The 24,821-nt window shown below is 35.8% G+C and overlaps 1 protein-coding gene across 2 annotated transcripts; it reads right to left on the bottom strand.

Moving 5' to 3' along the window:
• Positions 1-183: 183 nt before the first annotated feature.
• On the bottom strand, positions 184-20,453 carry LOC127861955 (cytochrome b-c1 complex subunit 6, mitochondrial-like). Of its 2 annotated transcripts, none has more exons than XM_052400732.1 (4): positions 20,325-20,453; positions 4,001-4,036; positions 3,504-3,747; positions 184-421 (listed from the first exon to the last, which is right to left on the bottom strand). In XM_052400732.1, exons 1-3 carry the CDS (start codon positions 20,370-20,372, stop codon positions 3,529-3,531), a joined length of 303 nt encoding a protein of 100 aa, XP_052256692.1. In that variant the 5' UTR covers positions 20,373-20,453; the 3' UTR covers positions 184-421; positions 3,504-3,528. The 2 variants fall into 2 exon arrangements, with proteins under 2 accessions (XP_052256692.1, XP_052256693.1); XM_052400733.1 differs by having other exon boundaries at positions 3,586-3,747.
• Positions 20,454-24,821: the final 4,368 nt, after the last annotated feature.

The following is a 24,821-nucleotide window of genomic DNA, read 5'->3' as shown; positions in this document are numbered from 1 at the left end:
CGATCCAGGGACATAAAAACTTCACACCCTATTTAAAAATCTGGACCATTTTCTGACCATGACATTAGATATAAACAAGATTGTATTTACTTATGACAAATGCAATGCATAGCATACAAGAAACAATAATCCGAATACAACAGATTTTGGACTTTTGTTAACAACTAAGTAAATTCGCAAAGGTACATGTTTTATTTTTTTTTATTCTAAAACTTTGCCAAATATATGTATTTGAAGCAATTCAATACAATTAACACACAATAGGCATTCATAACTTAAACTTATGTATCTGTAGTGCCCAAATGGTGTCCACAGTCAAAGACTCAATTTCTTGAAATGTCAGGAAACAGTCAAAATTAAATGTTTGCATCTATATCCATGAATGTTATTATTTCAGTTTGCTGAATATCTTCTTTCCAACCTGAAAAAGAAGGCAATACCTTAATGTACAATGCGTTGGTTTAAATCAGACAATCAATCTGTCTGTCTATCTGTCTGTTTAAATCCACAAGAAACAAACCATACAGTAGTTTATAACAAGAGGGCCAAGATGGCCCTAGTTCGCTCCATGAGAGGAGTCGGTTAATTCAATCTTTACCAAACGTCAAACTTGACCTAGATATTGTCCAGACAAACATCCTGGTCAAGTTTCATCATTATTGAACCAAAACTCTGGCATATGGAGTGTTTTTGTTTTTGTAAGATTTGACCTGGTGACCTATATTTTGAGTTGACCCCCCCCCCCCCTTACCAAACATCAAACTTTGCTTACAAAAATAACAAGGGCTGTTTCTAAAACATGCATGCCCTCCATATGGGCTGTCAGTTGTAGTGTCAGCCATTGTGTGAATACGTTTTTTGTCACTTTGACCTTGACCTTTGACCTGAAAATCAATAGGGGTCACCTGCCAGTCATGATCAATGTACCTATGAAGTTTCATGATCCTAGGCGTAAGCATTATTGAGTTATCATCCGGAAACCATTTTACTATTTCGAGTCACTGTGACCTTGACCTTTGACCTAGTGACCTGAAAATCAATAGGGGTCATCTGCCAGTCATGATCAATGTACCTATGAAGTTTCATGATCCTAGGCCTAAGCATTCTTGAGTTATCATCCGGAAACCATTTTACTATTTCGAGTCACTGTGACCTTATCCTTTGACCTAGTGACCTGAAAATCAATAGGGTTCATCTGCAAATCATGATCAATGTACCTATGAAGTTTCATGATCCTAGGCCTAAGCATTCTTGAGTTATCATCCGGAAACCATTTTACTATTTCGAGTCACTGTGACCTTGACCTTTGATCTAGTGACCTGAAAATCAATAGGGGTCATCTGCCAGTCATGATCAATGTACCTATGAAGTTTCATGATCCTAGGCCTAAGCGTTCTTGAGTTATCATCCGGAAACCATCTGGTGGACGGACCGACCGATGGACCTACCGACTGACCGACCGACCGACATGTGCAAAACAATATACCCCTCTTCTTCGAAGGGGGGCATAAATATTATGACCAAGATTCATAAAATCTGAAACAAAATTGTGACCTCTAGAGTGTTCACAAGGATTTTGTATAATATAATGAAAATTTGGACAATCTAAGGGCAATAATTATGGCATTAATTATGTGATATATATAAAACCAATCTTTGTACCAAGTTTCTTGATGATTGGGCAAAAAATGTGATTTCTAGACTGTTCACAAGCTTTTTTAACTTTACAAATATAAGAAAACTGCCCCCCCCCCCCCCGGCAGCCATGTTATTCAACTGACCGGAACCATTTTCGAACTCAATTCTCATATCAAGAAAACAAATGTTCTGACCAAATTTCATGAAAATTGGGCCAAAAATGTGACTTCTAGAGTGTTCAAATGTTTTCACTATATACATATACAGAAAAATGCCCCGCTTCTGGCGGCCATGTTTTTTCACCGATCTGGACCATTTTCCAACTCGTCCGAGATATCAATAAAACCAATGTTTTGACCAACTTTCATGATGATTGGGCAAAAATTGTGACTTTAGAGTGTTTACAAGGTTTCTCTATAGCCAAATAAGGAAAACTGCCCCGCCCACTGGCGGCCATGTTTTTCAACGGACCAGAACCACTTTTGAACTCGACCAACATATCATTAAGGCAAACATTTTGACAAAGTAACATGAAGATTTGTCATGAAATGTGACTTCCACAGTGTTTACAAAGTTTTTCTTTTTTTTTGACCTGGTGACCTAGTTTTTGACCCAGCATGACCCAATTTCGAACTTGACGGAGATATCATTGATACAAATCTTCTGACCAAGTTTCATGAAGATCGGACATGAAATGTGGCCTCTAGAGTGTTTACAAACCAAATGTGGACGATGGACGGACGGACGGAAGACGGACAAATTTCGGTCACAAAAGCTCACCTGAGCAATCAGGTGAGCTAAAAACTTAAAAGATGATTATCTGATTGCAACTTTGTTCAATGTTTCAGTCACTGTAAAAAATCCTCTAATATAACCAGAAGGTACCAATTAATAATGTGTACATTGCATTTTTTTGGTAACTTGTTAATTATTAGATTTAATTATTGATAATTTTAAGTGTAAAATCTGATAAGACCAGACATGTACACAGTGGTCTACATGCTGCACATAGTCAATTATGGTACATACACAGTGGTCTACATGCTGCACATAGTCAATGATGGTACATACAGCGGTCTACATGCTGCACAAAGTCAATGATTGTACATACACAGTGGTCTACATGCTGCATATTGTCAATGATGGAACATACAGCGGTCTACATGCTGCACAAAGTCAATGATTGTACATACACAGTGGTCTATATGCTGCGCATAGTCAATGATGGTACATACATAGACTGGTCTACATGCTGCATACAGTCAATGATGGAACATACATAGACTGGTCTACATGCTGCATATTGTCAATGATGGAACATACAGCGGTCTACATGCTGCACAAAGTCAATGATTGTACATACACAGTGGTCTACATGCTGCATATTGTCAATGATGGAACATACAGCGGTCTACATGCTGCACAAAGTCAATGATTGTACATACACAGTGGTCTATATGCTGCGCATAGTCAATGATGGTACATACATAGACTGGTCTACATGCTGCATACAGTCAATGATGGAACATACATAGACTGGTCTACATGCTGCATATTGTCAATGATGGAACATAGCGGTCTACATGCTGCACAAAGTCAATGATTGTACATACACAGTGGTCTACATGCTGCATATTGTCAATGATGGAACATACAGCGGTCTACATGCTGCACAAAGTCAATAATTGTACATACACAGTGGTCTATATGCTGCGCATAGTCAATGATGGTACATACATAGACTGGTCTACATGCTGCATACAGTCAATGAAGGTACATACACAGTGGTCTACATGCTGCATACAGTCAATGAAGGTACATACACAGTGGTCTACATGCTGCATACAGTCAATGAAGGTACATACACAGTGGTCTACATGCTGCATACAGTCAATGAAGGTGCATACAGCGGTCTACATGCTGCATACAGTCAATGAAGGTACATACACAGTGGTCTACATGCTGCACGTAGTCAATGAGTTCCTCATGACAGGATTCCTCTGTGTTGGAGCGCTTGCTGACTCGGTCGTTGCATGCTTGCAGGATCAGGTTCAGTTGCTGGGCCTTGGAGTCCATCTCACACTTGGCTCGAACTTCATCCACGGGGTCCTAAACAACACAGTAGTAATACTAAAGAATTACAACCCTTAACCTATTTAGATTGTAAGTTTGATAATATGAAGTAGTTGCTGGTTGATACAGCTCTCAAAAGTCAAAAAAAGGTATTGCAATTCAATGGCTTTATATAATATTGAATTATTAATATAGCAGCCTGATATATAAAGAGCAGCAATTCATGTCAATTACCAAGTGACAATCTTTTTAAAAAGTAAGAAACTATAACCAAGATCAGATTGCTTACCACCAAGTCCACCTCCTCCTCCTCCTCAGCCTCAGGCTGGAAATACACAATAACATACTGTCATACACAACAGAGTGTTATACACAACAACACTCTACAACAGAGTACCATACCACTGTAACCAGTGGTTTTTACATCATTTTGGGAATGGGGCCGGGTCCCTTTGGTTTGGGAAAATTTTCGGCGTTATGATTAAAATTGGGAAATTAGTGTTGTTGTTGTTTTGCTAAAAAATGCTTCAAAATTGGGACTACAAGTGTTTTCAGTATTATATTAACTATGGTTTATATGGATGGGCATTGAACAAAATATTTAGATTTTTTTGGAAACCTTTCATTGGGAATTTTAAGCTCCCATTTGGGTTATATATTTGCTTTTTCCATTAGGAATAGGGCCGATAACCAGACCAGGTTTTGAATGCAAAAAATCACTGCATACACAACAAAAGAGCATTATATACAACAACAGTGTGTCATACAGAAAAACATACTTCATACACAAAAACATACGGTCATGCACAACATCATAGTTTCATAAACAACAAAAGAGTTTCATACACAACAAAAGAGCATAATATACAACAACAGAGTGACATACAAAACAATAGACTGTCACATACAACAGAGGTACATCCACAACAGCAGACACACTACAACCGGTTGTAATTCACAACACCAGACTGTCATACACAACAACAAGGTGCAAGTTTAAATGACTTTTAATATATTAAAAAAATCACCTCACAAAACAGGTGTCTGGGACAGAAATCAATCAATCCTTGAATTTGTAGTCAAATGCTCTACCTAATAAGCTAGCTGGCCAATACAGCATTTAATTTATAAACACCTCAGTTAAAGAAATCACAAGACAATATGTGGAAATAGTTTTCATTTTACAAGGCCCTTCTTATGAACTTAAAGAATAATAGTTTGGATGACATAAGTAAATAGATTAGACCCGTTGACTCCAAAATCAATCAGTGTGTACCTTTTCTTACAAGTAACTAGAATTCCAACTTGGGTTATACAATGTCAAAGCATTCTTTAAGAACCATTTTCATGTTTCAATCAATTGTGAGTTAAATCTTTAACCTGTTTACCGTATATGTCCTTATTGACGCGCACTGGGCATGTTTTTTTCAAGACCCCTGCACGTTAAATTTGAACCACTATTACATATTCCTGACATTTGAACAGTGGAACGTTTTCATTACCTGCCACTCACAACATTGTTTAATCCAATCATATGACATAGTCTGCTGCAGACCTGCTGCATCGTGATGTCCAATTGAATGCAAATCGGCTGTGGATCCCATTTTATTTTTCATCGACATAAATATTTACCATGAAGACACACTTACCATTAAATCCAGTTTAACCTGGTATTTCACGCCTTCGCTGCGTCTAGTGGATATGTATTTATAGTGTGACAAACATACACCTGAACGCTAAATACCATACAGTTGGGGTTATCGGTGTAGAGCGCACATGCCACTCATGACAACGTCCTTTCACTGCTGCCAAGCACCCGAGATACACGCAGTCCTCGAGGAATACACATCGACAAAATATTATAATCAATAATGAAAATTGTAAATGGTAATAGCTTAACAGAAACAGAGTACTCGTTCCGTTTTGTTTTAGGAAATCAAATGCATAATTGCTGACGAGAATAATTATTAATATTTTTGGTTTGTAACCTAGGTAGTATACTCGCATGGTAGCATATTTACTGTGTCATCGTTTTGCAAACAAAATGGCCGCAAAAACAATGTTTTCAGATGTTACGTGCCACTCTTTAATGGATTACGCGCTACTTAAATCTTATCTTATGGTTCCGATAAATTCTGATGAACCCAAGATAAGACTGCCTGCTATTAGGTCATAAGCGTCAATAAGGACATATACGGTACATCAAAATCAATGTTCCTTTACTCCAAGTTACCTCATCACCCCACATATCCAAATACATAAACACACACAACAAATCCAAAATATTTGCCAGAATCCAACAGCATTATTTTATTTTTTAATGTTGATTTTTTTTATGGAAATATATTAATATTATAATGCCTACATGTACATACAAACGTACATCATTGTTCAATGTACATTCAAATAAACATAGTTTAATGACAATAAATTTACAGTAATTACTCTTAGTTTTCAGACACTTTATAATAATTATGCTTTTTCTTGTTAGAAGATGTAGATACTTAAAATATTTTTTTTATATACAAGTGTCCGCAAATTTAGAGATTAACAAGAGATGTGTTCGTCAGAAACACAATGCCCCCTACTGCGCCGCTTTGAAATAAAATTTCTATTTATCATTTGGCAGGTATAGAAATCATCTCCCTTTAAAGCTTATTACTACCCTTGGATTTTGTCCATAATAATCAAATAATCAAAATAAAAAATCTGTACAGTAACTGTGAAAAAATCTTAAATTCTTGGTAAGGAAATATATAATCTGAGATTTATAATTATATAAATTACTTCCCTTGAAAATAATTGTCTCTAACAAATCTCTATTTTTAGTAGCAAATAATTAAAAGCCACTATCGTGACTGTAGATTCACCACTCAAAATGTGCAGCTCCATGAGATACACATGAATGCCAAATATCAAGTTGCTATGTTCAATATTGAATAATTATCTCCCTTTAAAGCTTATTACTTCCCTTGGATTTGTATTTTTGACCTTAGACCTTGTAGGATGACCGTGACCTTTTACCACGATGTGTTTGTCAGAAACACAATGCCGCCTACTGCGCCGCTTTGATTTATTTAACAAAAATATATAATTTGGCAGGTCAGATAATTATGTCCATTTAAAGCTTATTACTTCCCTTGGATTTGTTTTTTTGACCCCGTGACCTAGTTTTTGACCTGGCATGACCCATATTCGAACTTGACCTAGATATTGTCTAGATACAACTTTTGGACAAGTTTCGTAAAGATCGGATGAAAAATATTTGAATTAGAGAGCGGACACGAAAAGTGTGACAGACTGACAGACTGACATACAGACGGACAGTGCGAAAACTATATACCCCCTTTTCTTCGAAAGGGGGCATAAAAATACAGTTGTTTGAAAATGTAGAGACACACTAAAAATATTGCATTGACGATCGGATACGGGTATGAAATGTGAACAGCTTCAATTGTTTCAACGAATAATAACACGTGCTTGTAATATATCATGCTGAAAAGTATAAGTAACTTTTATATATGTTTCACTTAAAGCTGTTTGGTGTAAGCATTGATCATTACCGGTATACCTAGTTATATATCTGATCAGGTAAATTTAATTGCTTTAAGGCATTTATCAGCCAGGTTTAATAATCATGGTCCGGATGTAAAACGCAAGATTGAAGGCAGAGTTATGTAAAACAAGCAAATTCGTTGAATTGATATCCCCGCGAATATGCTTCTGGACACAAAAGTGTTATATCTGACACTCAAAAAAGCCTTTTTTCAAGATACAAAGGGCCATTACTCCGTTATTAACAGATGGTGTACAATGCCATTTGGCGTGCATCATCCCCTTATCCATATATTCCAAGATATGGCTCCGGACGGACGGAAATACGGACGGACAACGCCAAAACAATATCCCTCCGCCGATGGCGGGGGATAATTAACTGTCAGAAAACTTTGAGCCATTAATTATTGACCAAAACCCTGACGTCCGAAAGTTAGGAGTCACACAATAATTATTATTTTGGCTAAAAATGGGTATGTCTATAAATCGAGTGTCCGAAAACTTACAGTATTTACGGTAATTCAAGATAGAGTTCGTGATTGCCAAGAAATGGTGGATGGTGCTATGCAGTACTATCTTACAAAAGGTCAAGAGATAAAAATAATGCACACATTAAAAAAAAAGAGTAAGAACAACAAGACCTGTGTTTATGAAATACTATGCCCCCTACAGCCCTTTGAAGCTGCAAAGTAGCTACCGGGTATTTAAGATAAAATTGTTAAGTCAAAGGCCCATAACTTTGCCAAAACTCAATGGACCAAAATGAAACTCACACTTCATCTGAAAGTAATGTAGATAGACTCACATACCAAAAAACAGCTAAATATCTGAAAGCCTTTCGTAAAATATCTCCAGAAAACAGTTATTTTAGAGAAAATTTTTAAGTCCAAGGCGAATAACTTCGCCAAAAATCAATTGACTGTAACGAAACTCACAATTGATCTGTAACACGTAGGTAGAACGGTAGACTCACATACAACAAGAGCTGTCACTATAGGATGACTTATGCCCCCTATAAACGCTTGATAGAAGTTATGAGCTTTTTTCGAAACCTGAACACAGATTTTGAAACCTAAACACGGACCCTAAGTTCAAGGTCAAGGTCACAGGGGTCAAAATTTGTGTGCGTATGGAAAGGCCTTGTCATTATACACATCAGTGTTCTGCTGTGGATGCGCCCTTGCGTAATTGGTGCAAAAAAAAGAGATTTGTCCCCATCCGTTTAACATATATGGGTCCGCGGGCGCACAGAAATTAGGAATAAAAATTAATCAATTAAATTTGAAAGTTGTTTAAGAAATCGAGTAAATGCGTAATTGGAACGAACTATTTCATTGGACGTGATGTCATTTCGCTGCCAATCCTTAATTTACTTTAATAACACTTTATTTCATTGGTTAGTTGAGACTATAACAACCAATCAGTTATCAAGGAAATTTCCACACCTATCAAAATGGCGGAAAGTGACCGGCCGAAGAAAACAAAATCCATTTTGAGTTTTTTTTCCTCCGGCAAGTAAAATAAGAAAATATATCGATAGTAATAACACCCCAACAGAGTCTTCCCAAGTACCAACATCGTTTAGCAATGACGAAAAAAAGTCTGCCCCTAAACGTACATGCCATGCAAATTGGCTTTGAGAATTTTCTTGGTTACTGTTTGACACAACAAAATGACATGCAGTTTGTGCATAAAGCCCAAACAAGAAAAGCCTTTACTATCGGTAATTCTAATTTGAAAAGGCTTTAGATCACTGGAGAAATGTAAAGCAAATGTGAATCTTTGCCTCTAATTCCATTGAAGCAGATGTAGACAGACGTAGATGGAGACATTAAATACATGTAACTGTTAAAAGTTTGGTTCATATATTTACAATTGTTTGACAGTTTTTAAAAATTTAAAAAAATGTTCAAGTTTGAATTAGAATGTTAGGCCTAACAAAAAATATGTTTGTTTCCACTGACATGGCCTAAAAAATTAGGGTAGGTAGGTAGGCAAATAATTTTATTTCTAAAAATATTTTTATTTTAGAAAATGTGGTACATGGTGCATCTTCTTCTCATTTTTTTTGTGTACAACTGTATCTACAATAAATTTGATGATGTATGTAATGCTATATGGCTTTATTTAAATGCTTTAATGAAATAAAAACTTGCTGTTCATTAATTTTGCATTTGTTGCATTCCTTATTTCCGAGTTTAATGTTGACTTCTGGCAACGGCTTTAATAGTCCATTTTATGACCAATAAAAGGCATAACTAAAGTCGCAGTAAGCTTGACCCTCAGTGTCTATAGGGATTCAGTGTTGTTATACTTTCTGTTCCTTTGGGATCATGGAGTATATACTATATTATTTATAATTTATAATATATTAAATAGCCTAAAAGCCATGCTAGGGGGACGCGAGTGGTGTTGCATGTAACATTATCACCATGAACAGACCCAATCAAACTGGGTGTGCTATTATATTTCTTGGATGCAGTTTATGCTTCCAAAGGACCACATTTTTAGATTATATTATGTACTGGTGTCGTGGGGTCTATCTACCAGGGCTAGCGCTGTCCCAAAATTTCTTTGAGCCAACCAGGTTTTTGTTTTTCGATGCGCGAAAACAGGTTTTGAAATAATTATATATACATTTACTATCAACTTGTTTATATTTCTTTTAATGACAACAAGGGCATATCACATATCATAATGTAACATACATTTTTCAATATAGAAATAATTAGTATGGTACTTGTCAAAGTACAAACTTAAGTTATTTTATAGATGTACATTTAATAGGGGTGTCAATTGTTCCAAATTTGAAATCCTGAAAATAAGGCCGGGGGTCTTGGAACCGCAGCCGCAGGAATCCAACAGGAATAAAGGGCAGATCCCCCACCCCATCCAGAGCCCTTACTAATTGTTCTTTTTTATAGTCTTTCCAATTGTATTTTCAGGTGAATACAATTTAAAATATTATAAACCACACCGTCCGTATCTCCGCATGTGCATTTGTCATTCTATTTCTTCTATAAAGAACTTCGAAAATAAATTATAATCGACGAAAAATAATGTATCCGAAAACGACAGTCCAAAAAATTGTGCGCGTTAGCCACATTAAATAAAATGTGCATATCGTTTGACTGCAGGCATTGCAAAACCTAGCAAATATACAATTTGGTTGACATATTGCTTTACAATAGCATTTTTTGTGGGTAAAAAACAACTTAATTATCACCTTTTAATTTCAAACGATAATCGGCAAAAATGTGTTACATCGTTGAAAAAGAACTAATTATTTAATTATCATCCTTTAATTCAGATCGATAGTCGGGAGAAAGGTGTTAAGTAATCAGCTTAGAAATAATTTATTTATTGGTACGCTTCTTTTGATTTGTTAATCTTTAAATACAACGTTTGCCATCGGCCGCTATATTGTTGGCGGACGACAAGATCAACTGACTGTGTATTCCAAGTGTACAGTGTCTGCGCATGAATGACCCAATATTATGTGTGAGCAAACTCATTGCTGATTGGCCAGCTACCACGTGCGCTTCAATAACAATAAAAATGATATGCGGATAACGTAGACAAGTTTATTGAGCATCGCCGAAAAATACGCGGTCCGATTTTTTTCGAATTCTGGGCTCAAAAAAGATAAGGACCGGCGACAAAAAAATTAGGTAGGGTCGGGCCACCAGAAACAAACAATTATTTTTGTTACGCCTTACATCCTGTGGACTGGCTGTAGGAATAAATCTAGCCAGTTTAAGAGTGCAAGTAAAAGGTTATTAGTTTCTGAAATTGTAATTCTGCTACAAATGTATTTCTTTGTCCCCAAATTTTTCCCTTTTGTCCCCACTTTTTTAACCCTAAAGGGTCCCTGTCCCCAACAGTACAGATTCACGGCAGAACACTGCACATGCACACCAAATATGAAGGTTATATCTCAAGGAACATAGAAGTTATGAGCATTTTTCGACACCTAAACACAGATTTCGAAACCTAAACGCGGACCCTAAGTTCAACGTCAAGGTCACAGGGGTCAAAATTTTTGTGCGTATGGAAAGGCCTTGTCCATATACACATGCATACCAAATATAAAGGTTACATCTCAAGGGACATAGAAGTTATGAGCATTTTTCAAAACCTAAACGCAAAGTGTGACGGAAAGACGGACAGACTGACGGACAGTCCAATCACTATATGCCCTCCACCAGGGGGCATAAAAAATCAACTCAATATCTGAAAGCGTTGAATAAAAAAAACTCAAAAAAAAAGGTTATTATACAGACAATTGCTTAATATTTGAAAGTGTTGCGAAAAAAAAACGGAATGTCAGACGGACAGTAAGACTGCTATAATATGGCACCCTACCAGGGGCATAAAAACCAATAAAACTGCAGGATAACACAGCCGTTAATCACTGGCGCCACTCTGTTTGGAGATAAATGAGCAAATCACATATTCATGTTACCCAAGAAATCAGCGTACCAGGTTTGATAGTTGTAGATAAAAGCGTTGGCTAGATTTTATGTAGATACAAAGTTCATGTTAAAAGTCCCTGTTAATTGGCCTTGTACCTCAAAATCTGTACTCAAAATTCCCTACCCTTAAGCATGATGGTAGGTTTTCAAGATATCATGCCGAAACAAATTTAATGTTAAAAGCCCGTGACCTCGACGGTTGCATCTCAAAATAAATAGGCTTCTTGATTCTCTCATGTTCCTCATAAATAAGCCTCATTATGATTCATACAAACTTGCATGATTCTATTCAAGCATTCTGTATAAAGAATCCTAATTCAAATAATAATTCGGAAATGAAAAGGTATAACCGACCAACAGAACGGCCAGCTGACAGGCGTACAGACTCAAAACAATATACCCTATATTTCATATTATTACAATAATCCATAACAAAAACAGACACTCTCAAAATTGAATAACAAACTGTTATAAATATGTTCAATCTTCTACGTTAGCATCCACACAAATCTTGGTTATCATTTAAACTTACAGCTGACTCGGCATTAACATTTAGATTTCTCTCTGAATGCTCTGTTTCTAGTTCAACATTAGTTTCTGACGAAGGATCATTGTTGTCACCAAGAATTTCTGATATCAGCGCTTCAGTGGGATTGTTTGACTGTTCAAAAAAACAACTTATGAAAACCAGAAAAGGAAAAACTATCTCTCAGGGCTCGACATTAACTTTTGAAGCCACTTGTCCGGTCGGACAAGTAGACCAAAATTTCACTTGTCCTGACCAAAAAGCAACTTGTCCTGACCATTTTAACTTATTTTGCTCAGTACTTTGCAGAATAATGAAATAATACAAACTGGTCCAATCATTAAGACTTTAATCGTTCAAAATACATGTTAACATAATCGTAGGCAATTTCAATACAAAAAGAACTGACTAGAATAACAGGAAAACTTGAGATTATTGATTTTTAAACATTTTACAAAGCCATAATACCTGACAAAAAATTGTGTTTTGCCACCATAAAGCAGAAAATGTTCTGTGTTGTATATGTACAGTACTGAACTGATATTGTAAACAAAATACATAGAGATGACGTCACTACGTTAATTGACATGACGCCTTATCAGTGATCGCTCCGCCCACTTAATCACGTGGCTCAGCGGGAAGAAAACCTAGACAAGCTAACACCAAAATGGCTTCTTTGCCTATAGACTGCATATAGATTTACGCGATATTCCGGATTATTTTGTGGACTTGTTTAACACCATATTACACTTGTAAAGGGGTTGATGCCATTTAGTTATTCTGCAAATGCAAAAAATATACGATTAAAGAGAACATCAGCTATTTATCGGGTAAATCAGTACATTAAACACGCTCTCAAACGTTTGCGCGCTTACCGAAATCGAACCCGTTATTACGTGTAATGGTGGTATTTGCAATAAATTAACACTTCACCGGTATTTACCCATGTTATTAACAAAATTATTACCGAAACATTCCCCCTACCCGTGTATTTGACACGAAATAGCGCTTTATAACTGGGAATTCGTTGAAGTTTTACGCGCTTTCTGACGCCGGGTGGGTACTGCAATCCCACATGTTATTGCGTATAAAAGTGATATTAATCATATTAAACATTGCTTATGGGACATTTATCAATCACTATAATTTAAAGTGCAAAAACAACACAGTAAGTTTGGACATTGTCTGTTATAAAATTAGCGTTGTACGAAATGGAATACGGTCAGGCTATTATAAATTAATAAGGCTACCAATATCAGACGCTCGCGCAGGTACCGACTTCCCCGAAGTTACAGCATTTATTGGTTAACTAATATCAGTAATAATAACTCTTTTACAATAGCATTTATCGATACGTCTTTATTAAAATAATAACAAAATGGTTTTCACTTGTTTCTGACACACACAGAAACACGATTTTTAACGGGGATTTCATAAAGTTACACGAATTGGGTACCAAAATTCTCAATTATTGTACATGCACACGTGACATAATACATACTTAATAATGCTTAGCTATTGCTTATATGACATTTCAAGTTTGTGAAATAAATTAAGTGCATTACTATCAGAGTAATAAAACAACAGCATGAATTAGGCTTCATGCTGGGTTTAATTTCTCTTTAAGTAATGCAGATGAACCTCGCTTCTGACCTAGTAACTGATAAAACTATTTAAGAAAGGTGAAATATTATGTGATAATCAGATCGATAACATAAACTATTTAAATCTGCTAGTATATCCGATAAAAATATATTATAATTGTCTTTGACAGTGTTGACGTTCAGTTGTTCGTGGTGACGACCGCATGTATTTATACATCTCTTACACCTCTCAAGATCTCTTTTCGGCTTTGGAAACGATATAAATTAAATGTCACCAACTAATCTTTCAGGATATCGATTGTCCGAGTTACATAATCCCCATTGACACCGTTTAACCATTTTTAATTTTTTTTTTTAAGAGGAAAACAAAAGAAACTCATTGGAATAAAAGTGAACCTAAACATGTAGCTTGTCTAGAAAATGGCGGACAGGTCGTTGCTAACGAGTGCGCCCGATTAATCGATCGCTGATTGGTGGATCAATTCTAGTGGGCGGAGCGATCATAGATAAGGCGTCATGTCAATTAATTGTCTGTAAGATTGGTGTGTACCGGTGTCGTAAAATGCGTATTCTTTACAAGGGAGAATATTCTTGTTATCTTGGCAAAGAAAAATGTTAAGGGTTGCGTCCCTTGTGAACATTTCGGTGTAGTATCACATGGGACTATCGGAATATCTCGCGCTTTGTCGTTTAAACGTAAAAAAATATAATCAAAAAAGTTGTGTGGTAACTCCACAGAAATAACGGATTTAAAGGCATTTTTTCTAAGTTATTAAATTATAATGACCACTTGTCCCGTCAGACAGATTCGTTATTTCTTTGTCCGGACTAAGAATTTGGTTGTCCCGGACAGTCGGACTACCGTAAATGTCGAGCCCTGTTCTCTGTGTTTGTGGAACACAATGCCCTCTGCTGCACTTTGAAGCCGTACAGCATCTATATCCTATTGAAAACATCATGATTTAAAATCAAAATATAATCCATTATTCCAAAAGCAGGTCAATGTTTGAAAGAGTTAAAGTAAAAAGTCAAGGAAACTGTTATTTCAAAGAACATTCAAAGGCTTGAAACTTCGTAAGAAATCAACAGACGGGAACAAAACTCGAATTCAGTCTACAGCAATTTTTTTTAGACAAATTAGGAAAATAATCAGTACCAGCCCAATTGGGAAAAATATGTGCGAAAAACCCTGAAATTAGGAAATTTGCGTCATAAAATTCTTCATAATGGGATATTGGAGTATTTTATTTTTTGCTCCCAAATATGTTAAAATTGATAACTAAGTGTTATCAAGTTGTCATTATCTAACTTAGGTTCAAGCCATAGAGCTGCATATGGAAACTAACTACCGTAAATGTTGCATTTTCAGGGGTGTGATTTTTCCTCCTTTCAGCTGATTACCTCCCTTACAAGGTGAAACATATTTGACAAATTGTTATCAACTTTGTTGGATCTAGATACAAATGAAGAGTTTAGTTGTACTCTGTACTGGAGGTAGGGCATTTACCTCCCTTGAGGTGGTTCATAAATCACACCCCTGATTTAATTCCATTAAAAAAAAATAATTTTTTTTTGGAAAACTTCAATTGGGATTTTTTTACAGCAACTAGGAAGTTTGTAGTTTTTTCCTCATTGGGAAAGTGCGGTTTTACGGTACTTTATCAGGAATGAAAAAAATATCTGGTCTGTAAATCACGTAGGAAGACTAAACACCAAAAATTATGACAATATCTGCAAGCGTTTTGGACAAAAGTCTGTAGAGAAAATGTCTAAATCCAAGGCCAGTAATTTCTCTATAAAATGAACCAGAACGAAAGTATTTAAAGATACCATTGAGTGTGAAAGCGCGGACCTAATCAAGTGGTTTGATAATAACCAAATGCAGGCTAATCCCGATAAATTCCAAGCCATATGTTTAGGAAATAAAACAAATTAAGAGGTCAAATCTTTCCAACTTATCACTACAGTTATCCAATGTGAAGACAAGGTTAAGCTTTTAGGTATTATGCTTGAATCCCAATTAACTTTTGATAGCCAGGTCACAAACATCTGTCAAAAAGCATCTAGGCAATTAGATGTCCTACAAAGGTTAAGTTAACTCCTAAACTTCAACACAAGAATGGTTATCTTCAAGTCCTTCATCTGGTCAAACTTCAACTATTGTCCAATCGTGTGGCACTTTTGTAGCAAGGCGAATACAGAAAAACTTGAAAAGCTTCAGTATAGAGCCTTGCAAAAAGTCTATAATGACTATGACTCTCCATAGTCAGTCCTGCTAGATAAGGCAAAGTTGTCTACCCTTCATCTCAGCAGATTAAGGACAATTGCAACAGGGTCATACAAAATGATCAATTATATCTCTCCTAAATATATCAGAGATCTTGTCAAAACCAAGTCATCCTCATATAACCTTAGGTATGAAAACACACTTGTAGTACCATCAGTGAGGACTGTTACACATGGTAAGAACTCGTTTAAGTTTGTGGCTAGCCGGGTGTGGAATAGTCTGCCAAATCATATAAGGACCACCGATGAATACAAGACTATTGCCAAGCAATATATTATGTCCCCTACCGGCTCCACCATTGTCAGATTTAATAAAAAATTATTATTTGTTGCCATAGCAACCAGAATTTTTGACGTAGGAAGAAAATGAAATGAAGTGCATAATGTCCATATTGCCATCTATCAATGTTTCAAGTTTCAGTGTGTTTTTTTCACCTATAGGGGAATGGTGGCGGGGCCCTTCCAAAGGGGAAAAACACGTTGTTTTTTAGGAAAAGGGGAAAATTAAAAATTCACTATTTTATATGTAATGGTATTTATCATATGAATACACATAAATGTATGAATGTAATATTCACAGCAGAATGTCTCTGTCCTTTTTCTTAAATATATATCAATGATTTTTCAACATTAGTTTCAGACAGTTCAGCCTTCATGCACAGTCTCAGTTTTCCAAGCCAATTGAGTCTAATTGGTATTTTTTAAATCGATAAAATGGCAAATTTGAGCATTTTTTATCAATAGAATGGACCAAATTGGAATGTTTTTATCAACAAATATTGACACAATATAATACATCAGGCCTTTTCCTGGCCATTTTGGGAAAAAATGCAATTCATGTGAACAGTCCACTGATTTGGGAAAACTAATAAAATATATTATAACTTTTTATAATAATAAAAATCATATTAATTATAGTTATATACTTTGTTAGTTGTTTATGAAATAAATTTGAGATATATTTATCATTAGACAGTTGTTTCTAAAAAAAAAAAAAAAAAAAAAATTTTTTTTTTTACTTTTAGAGGGGATTTTTTCTACAAAATTGGGGGAAAATATACACTATTTTTTTAGGGGAATGGGGCCGAATATCGGCCCCGAAATTGCCATAAAAAAAACACTGCAGTTTAATTAAAAAAATATGAAGAAATTTTATAGTTATCGCAGGATCCAGAAAAGTGTGCAGGATCCACCATTTTCAGCAGTATTTCTAGTCTATTTGTTGCCATAGCAACCAGAATTCTTGACGTAGGAACAAAATGAAATTGCGTGCATAATCTCCATATTGCCATCTGTCCATGTTTAAAGTTTCATGAAAAAATATGAAGAACTTTTAAAGTTATCGCAGGATCCAGAAAAGTGTGACAGACTGACGGACACACAGAGCGCAAACCAAAAGACCCCTCCGGTGAAACCGGTAGGGGACAATAAAGAATTCACAAGCCTGATCCGCACCTGGACAGGCCCCAGATGTGGATGTGCCATGTGTGACTGACCTCTACTATTAATAAACACAGTAAGCAGTACATATGTGTGTGTGTGAGCCACCATCTAATTAGTGTTATTATGGTCATGTTTTAGCCATTGTTTCTTATACCGGTAATATAATGTATGATTCATTCTTTTTTTTTCTTTTTTTATGCATAACACTGTTCTGTTTCTCCTTTAAATCACTAGTTTTAATCAAGATGATCTTTATCGTAGTCTTTGATCTGGCCATCATTTCATTTTTTTTTATTTTCTCGGTCATCTAATTTTGTAGTATGCTATAGTCTGGTTGAGTCGTGGGTAATTTTCATAAAGTTGTTACATCACAAATATTTTATAAATATATGACCATGAATCATAATGAAAATAATTATTAACCTTTCTTCTTTAAGATTTGTTGCTTTTTTCCAAATGTTTATCGTCTTTAAACATCAAAATAATCGACTGTGTTGATAGTGTCAAACTACCATCATGAAAATAAGCTTCCGGTTGATTCGTGGGTTCTGATTGGCTGCCAGAATTTCAAGATTTGCATACTATAAATAGCCTTTAAACTGACCTTGCAGGACAGGGTAATTTCTTGTGAAAAAATGTCAACAGACGATGTAGCATGGTAAATACTCATAAATAAACAATTTTGTGTTACTTTGAAACACTATATGAACAATACATAAATGAGGAAATACTTCATAAGGACCTATAAAGTTATGATGAATTACACTATTTAGCCTTCTTTCCTATACATTCAACCACTTAAGAGTGATATTGACTTTTTCTATAGAATGAAAAGATTTTCAGCACAAGTGATACATTTAATTCAACATTTTATATCTTCCCCACAAAAGTATGGCAAATAATTTACAACGCAGGTATTTCCTTAGAAACAGGCCAATTCTAGGTGGGCACCCTAGCAACCCTGATTTGTTGGTATCTTTCCTTTCAATCTGTTCAGTCATCATTTTGATAGGAAAACATAAAACTTTTGAAGTAATTTGGATATACAGTCGAAACTGACCTAACGGCCACCTGAATTTACCGGTCACCTGCAGACAACGGTCAGTCTGGAATCCCCCCGACGAAAAACACTCTATATTACACTTGAATTTAACGGCCACCTGACCATAACGGCCAACGGCCACTATATTCCACTCCGAAATTCATGTTTGACCTGAAATTAACGGTCACGCGTCAGTCGTCTCGAGTCGCGAAAATTAAAAACACAGCACATTATTTGTCCGTCTATTTTGCGTTTAAAGCGTCTGAAAGCGGTAATTGTCTATGATATTATAAAAGCGGCCCGCTGCTAGTAAACAATTTAATGGTGTTGAGAAGGTTTCTTTTCCGGAGATAATTGTGGGGGTATCTTCAAAAGAAAATATATCAGAGTTTATGACTTGTTGAAAGTAATTATCGTTAAATTAAATGACCGCTATTTCTTTGAATTAGAACGGTACAATTACACCGTACTATCGGTTTATGACACCGAATCCGCTTTTTAGACTTTTACGGACGTGACGTCAACGGAACGTGACAAGCTTTATTTACTGAATGAATGAGATGCATGAGTAAACAATTATATCAGCGTTGATAAAGTCATTGTTTAATTTAACAATATGAAATCAAATCAATCTAAAAGATATTATTCTCTATTATTCAATGTACACGCGTAAGTTAATGCTGTTATTATGCTTTGTTAATGCAATGAGCATTTGTTTTACACTGTATGCAAATGACTGGGTGGGGTAACGACGTAGTAATACTACCAACTGACCGACCTTCTTAAAATTGTGATCCGAATTCAACGGTCACCTGTGGACAACAGTCACTTTGATCATTTCCCTTGACTGACCGCTGAATTCAGGTTTGACTGTAAATCATAAAATAAATATTCTTGTAGGCTAATAAACACAAAACTACTGTTTAAAAGTGAATATTTTCAGAATTATTGGCATTTACATAGCATGTGTAGCAGATTTTACTAATTTTTACCAAAATTTAATTTTTCCCTAACAAAATCTAAAATTCACATGTTTTTAACCAAAATACAACATCTATGTTATAGATTTTTTTAAATAAGCATAACTAACTTAAGTTTTATCAGAAAGATGTCATAATTAACAAAATAAGGGGGTGGTCGAATTTATTGGAATGGTTGAATGTATAGGAAAGGCCTACTTGTTTTCGACGCATTTTTGATCGGAAAAAAATGGTGACCGTGTCAAAACATTTTCCGTAACGAACTGCATCATGTGCGAACGTTCTATCACGAGATTTCACGCGATTTCTATACCCACGAATCAAACAGAACCCACGACTCAACCAGTAACAACCATACTGTAAGCTTCGGTAGGGGTCAGATGGGGTCTTAGTGACTTTAACGATACTCCCACCCAGGCCCTATATTTTTCTTTCGGTAGGGTTGGTGTAAATGTATGTAGGGTTCTGATGTATCCATATTTCATTTATTTAGAAGACAGTCTTTCTGAAATTAAAACGATTCTGCGATGCAGGACAATTTGTTTTGGCTACCCCACCCACTGATTCTGCACTGTCGGTCAGAGATTTGACAATTTAATACTAATTGCTAAGCAATAACAACACAATGCAGAGATACGATACTCAATACAACATTTAAAATTGTCATGTAGTAACTAGTTTAATGCTGAACTAGGTCTATACCTCTTCCTTAGGGTCACTCAGAGCAACGACCTCGTTCTCCAGCACCATCTTGGATTTTTAGTTGTGCTCTATTCATTACATTTTATGGACTTAAATCGATTAATATTACAGAATTTTGCAACCAGCTTATCAAACGCTAACACCGCGTGAAAAACATCACAGTACGTGACAGTCATAATTTATGTGGTAGTCTATGAAATAAACCATGACTTTCTTAAGTTTTTTTTTTAAATTACAACGTATTAAATTGTTATAAAATTGGCACACAATATACGCTCCTTGTAACTGTATACAAGTATTTCTTTATTTTTAAAAGTCTGCTACATAAATGGGCATTGCGGAACAGCTACTTAAAACGTTGCACTTACATGGACGGTAAAAACAAAGTAGAGACTCCCCTTAAAATTCAAACGTTGTTGCACCGCTATTTGAGACTGACCCTTCATCAGATTTCAAAGCGTTTAATTGGAATAAAAACACTGCGTATAAACAAATACAGTTAATGGAATCCAGACAGATTATACTTGCAGGTTCGATTAAAAGTTGTTGCGTTATCGTCTTATTCTAGAAAGCTAGAGAGACACGCATAGAGATACAAAAAAGCACAACTTACGATTGTTTGGTTTGATATCTCATTCAAGGGTTTACGTATCAGAGCATGGTGGCGAATTGTTTTGTGGCTCATGCATTTGTTTTAAAGCACGTATATATAACACATTGACACAATGGCATCATCATTTTTTATTAGAGAGCGGTCAGAAATACTTTATTAATTAAATATTATTTTGTTAAACTATTGGGGAATATCTGCAATTGGCGACTCAAAGTATTTACTTTATTTGATAGTTGACGTGTCGTGTGCCCTTACCCATTTTAACACTATTTCTCGCAGTGTCAGGCAATTTCCAAGGTCATTACATATTATTACCTGTTCATTTGTTCACATGAGCTGTTTGAATTACACGTAAAGGATAGCGGCATCGGTGTGCAAAGTTACGCCCCTGACAATTAAGGCCATTGTGTCCTAATAACTTGAAAATGCATTGTTGATAGCCCGAGTCGAAAGTGACGATCGAATGCCTACGTAACACTGGTATCATTTTTAATAATACCTTGGAATAATACTAAAATTGTTTGAGGCATTACTGAATCTAGTACTTTTTATCAGACGGACCATTAATAGTGGCATTGTCGAAATAACCCAATCATACAACAGCCCATTCCGTCCTATAAAGCTATCCACATGATTCTCATCAGGCTTTCAGATGCGCAAGATAGTCACGAAGGGAGATTCTTCTCTGTGAATTCTCAGGCGTTATATTCGTAACTCGAACGAAGATGCCACAAAGGCTACATATTGGAAGCGCTACGCGGCAGTCAAATTACAGAACTGGACAGTTAGGCTCGATTGGTCATTGTCGGCTCGGGTACTTCTTACATGTACCCCGGGTACTATTAAGTATACTTGCATGTACCCCTGGTACGGTAAATATACTAAAACGTACCCGGGAAATTTAACGCTAAATCGGTCGTTGTCGGCTATTACTTTGAAATTAATTATATTCACATTTATGTCAATTTTCTGTAAAATGGCCTCTATATTATAGAAACTCATACTCACAAAGCATGTTGACAATTTTTTTTTAAAGAGAAGTTTGTTTAAGATAATCGGTAGCGCGTTTTACGACATCGGATTTTAGGCGGGATTACGACTCGGGTACAGTCTAATATCGACCTGGTACGATTAAGTATATTTACCGTACCCGGGGTACATGTAAGTATACTTAAGAGTACCCGGGGTACATGTAAGTAGTACCCGAGCCGACAATGACCAATTGAGCGACAGTTAGGTCTTGAAAAGCCAATTTACAGAACAGGACAGCAAGGTTTTCGACAAACAATTTCCACAACAGATGTAGCAAACTTTCCATTCTATCTCTAGATAAACAACGGATCTAGTATACAGACATTACTTTGTACACATCCTACACCATATACACGTATTCAGAAAGCATAAGCGTTCTGCATGTACTGATAATATTTAACTAAAAATCATCCATTTCTAATCGTGTGTTATATATCTTTTTTTTATTCAAAAACGACATTGGTTCTTTTTCTTGAACATGCCATAAACGGTGTTAAAAGATATCGAATCTGGATACTGAATCCGGAAACCAATAATATTATTTTGCAAATAAAAGTATACCCTTCAAAAATATGTTTATTAAAATGATAATTGATTTAATTCATCTTAAACACTATGGACGTTTTATTGCCGATTATTCTGGTCCTTCGAAGCGTCAGTTTGTTCAAAGTTTGCTGGTTATCTAATGCTTCCCTTAATTAAATGCTGGAGCAATAAGATCTTTTTCCGTGCCTGCGCGTCGGTTAACAGTAAACGTATACGGAAATATTTCCGCAGATAATTAATTGCCAAGCGAGCGATTCAAAATACTATGAAGAAAGCCAGAAAATACTGGCAGGGTTTTCCTTCAAAGTTTTGCTTTTAGAATGTGAAACAGTGTCTTTTTTAATCAATAGATATAAAAAAAAATCTGAAAAGATACAGATTCAGCATTTTTAAAAGTTAATCTTTATAACTTGCTTCGAAAAATATCTGCACGCTGTCGAACTGAAATATACACAATATAGTAATCAAGATATTGCCCTGGACAAAATTTTAGCATGAACATTCACTGTATAAGTAACTGTGAAAATATGAATACATAAATTATGGATCTTGTGAATTTCGCTTCCTCTTATTGAGATCTATCTACGTATGACATTTCGGGTTGATACTTCGTTACTTTTGCAAGATTTTTCCTGAATACAATTTACATATTATACATTAATAAAAGGTAATAACTCTCTAAATATATTAGCAAGAGTTATGTGCACATCCCTTTATGAGATATACTGACATAATAAATAAATAGCTTTGATACCTCCAATGGTGTTCAAGATATGCCCCAAACAAAATTTAAGTATAAAAACTAACAAAGTGCAATAATTCTAAAAATATGGAAGGAAGAGGCTCTTCTGCAATATGTTTGGTCTAAATGAGATCTATCTACACGTGAAGTTTCAAGAACATCCTCTTTAGTTGTCGAGTTATACATAGAGAACAAGAGCTGTCACCATAGGATGACTTATGCCCTCTATAAACACTTGATAGAAGTTATGAGCATTTTTCGAAACCTAAACGCAGATTTCGAAACCTAAACGCGGACCCTAAGTTCAAGGTCAAGGTCACAGGAGTAAAATTGTTTGTGCGTATGGAAAGGCCTTGTACATTTACACATGCATACCAAATATGAAGGTTATATCTCAAGGGACATAGAAGTTATGAGCATTTTTCGAAAACTAAACACAGGTTTTGCAACCTAAACGCGGACCCAAAGTTCAAGGTCAAGGTCACAGGGGTTAAAATTTGTGTGCGTATGGAAAGGCCTTGTCCATATACACATGCATGCCAAATATGAAATTGCTATCTGAAGCGACATATAAGTTATGAGCATTTTTCGAAACCTAAACGCAAAGTGTGACGGACAGACGGACGGACAGTCCTATCACTATATGCCCTCCTTCGGGGGCATAACAACGTGATTTTTCCCAATTAAAAGGGACCCAGCCCCATTCTGCAAATGGAGAAAAAACTAGAGAGCGGACACCATACTAAATCCTTGAAATGCACTAAGTGACCCCGTGACCTAGTTTTTGACCCGGCATGACCCATATTCGAACTTGACCTAGATATTGTCTCGATACAACTTCTGACTAAGTTTGGTAAAGATCAGATGAGAACTACTTCAATTAGAGAGCGGACACCATGCTAAATCCTTGAAATGCACTAAGTGACCCCGTGACCTAGTTTTTGACCCGGCATGACCCATATTCGAACTTGACCTAGATATTGTCTAGATACAACTTCTGACCAAGTTTGGTAAAAATCGGATGAAAACTATTTGAATTAGAGAGCGGACACTAAAAGTGTGACAGACTGATAGACTGAGACAGACAGTCAGACGTACAGTGCGAAAACTATATACCCCCTTTTCTTCAAAAGGGGGCATAAAAACACTAACACTATTTTTTCACGAGGACAGACCATTGTTACACAATTTTTGACACCAGCGGACATAACTTACTATATTATTTTGAAATCCAAACATCGGTTCTGACTTTTTGAAGCCGACATTGGTATCTATTTGTTTCTTTTGAGTAGACATGCGGATCGTTGAAACTTTCAAAAACATTATTAAAATATGCTTTACAACTCTTATAGCTATGTAAATCATAACTAATATGTGTTTACCTGTTGTCAACTAACTTTACAGACAAGGGCTAAACATTGCATTTACCTTTATCTTGAAACAAGACTTCAAAGAGCAAAATGAACAGGTTAGTTGAGAAGCTACACCTGTGGAGAAGCTTATCCTATTATGGGATGACGTCTACTACCCTTTATGGTTAATTTGCACTTAAATGAATCTCAAC

This window comes from Dreissena polymorpha, chromosome 16 (genome assembly GCF_020536995.1).
Source record: "Dreissena polymorpha isolate Duluth1 chromosome 16, UMN_Dpol_1.0, whole genome shotgun sequence".
Taxonomy (NCBI): Eukaryota; Metazoa; Mollusca; class Bivalvia; order Myida; family Dreissenidae; genus Dreissena; species Dreissena polymorpha.
Note: the sequence above shows the minus strand (reverse complement) of the source record. Positions and strands in the feature narration are given on the sequence as shown.

Coding starts and splice junctions, on each gene's coding strand:
- LOC127861955 (XM_052400732.1), bottom strand. CDS start 20,372: ATGGTGCTGGAGAACGAGGTCGTTGCTCTGAGTGACCCTAAGGAAGAG. Junction 4,037..20,324: donor TGAGTGACCCTAAGGAAGAG/GTATAGACCTAG, acceptor GTGTATTTCCAG/CCTGAGGCTGAGGAGGAGGA. Junction 3,748..4,000: donor AGGAGGAGGTGGACTTGGTG/GTAAGCAATCTG, acceptor TGTGTTGTTTAG/GACCCCGTGGATGAAGTTCG.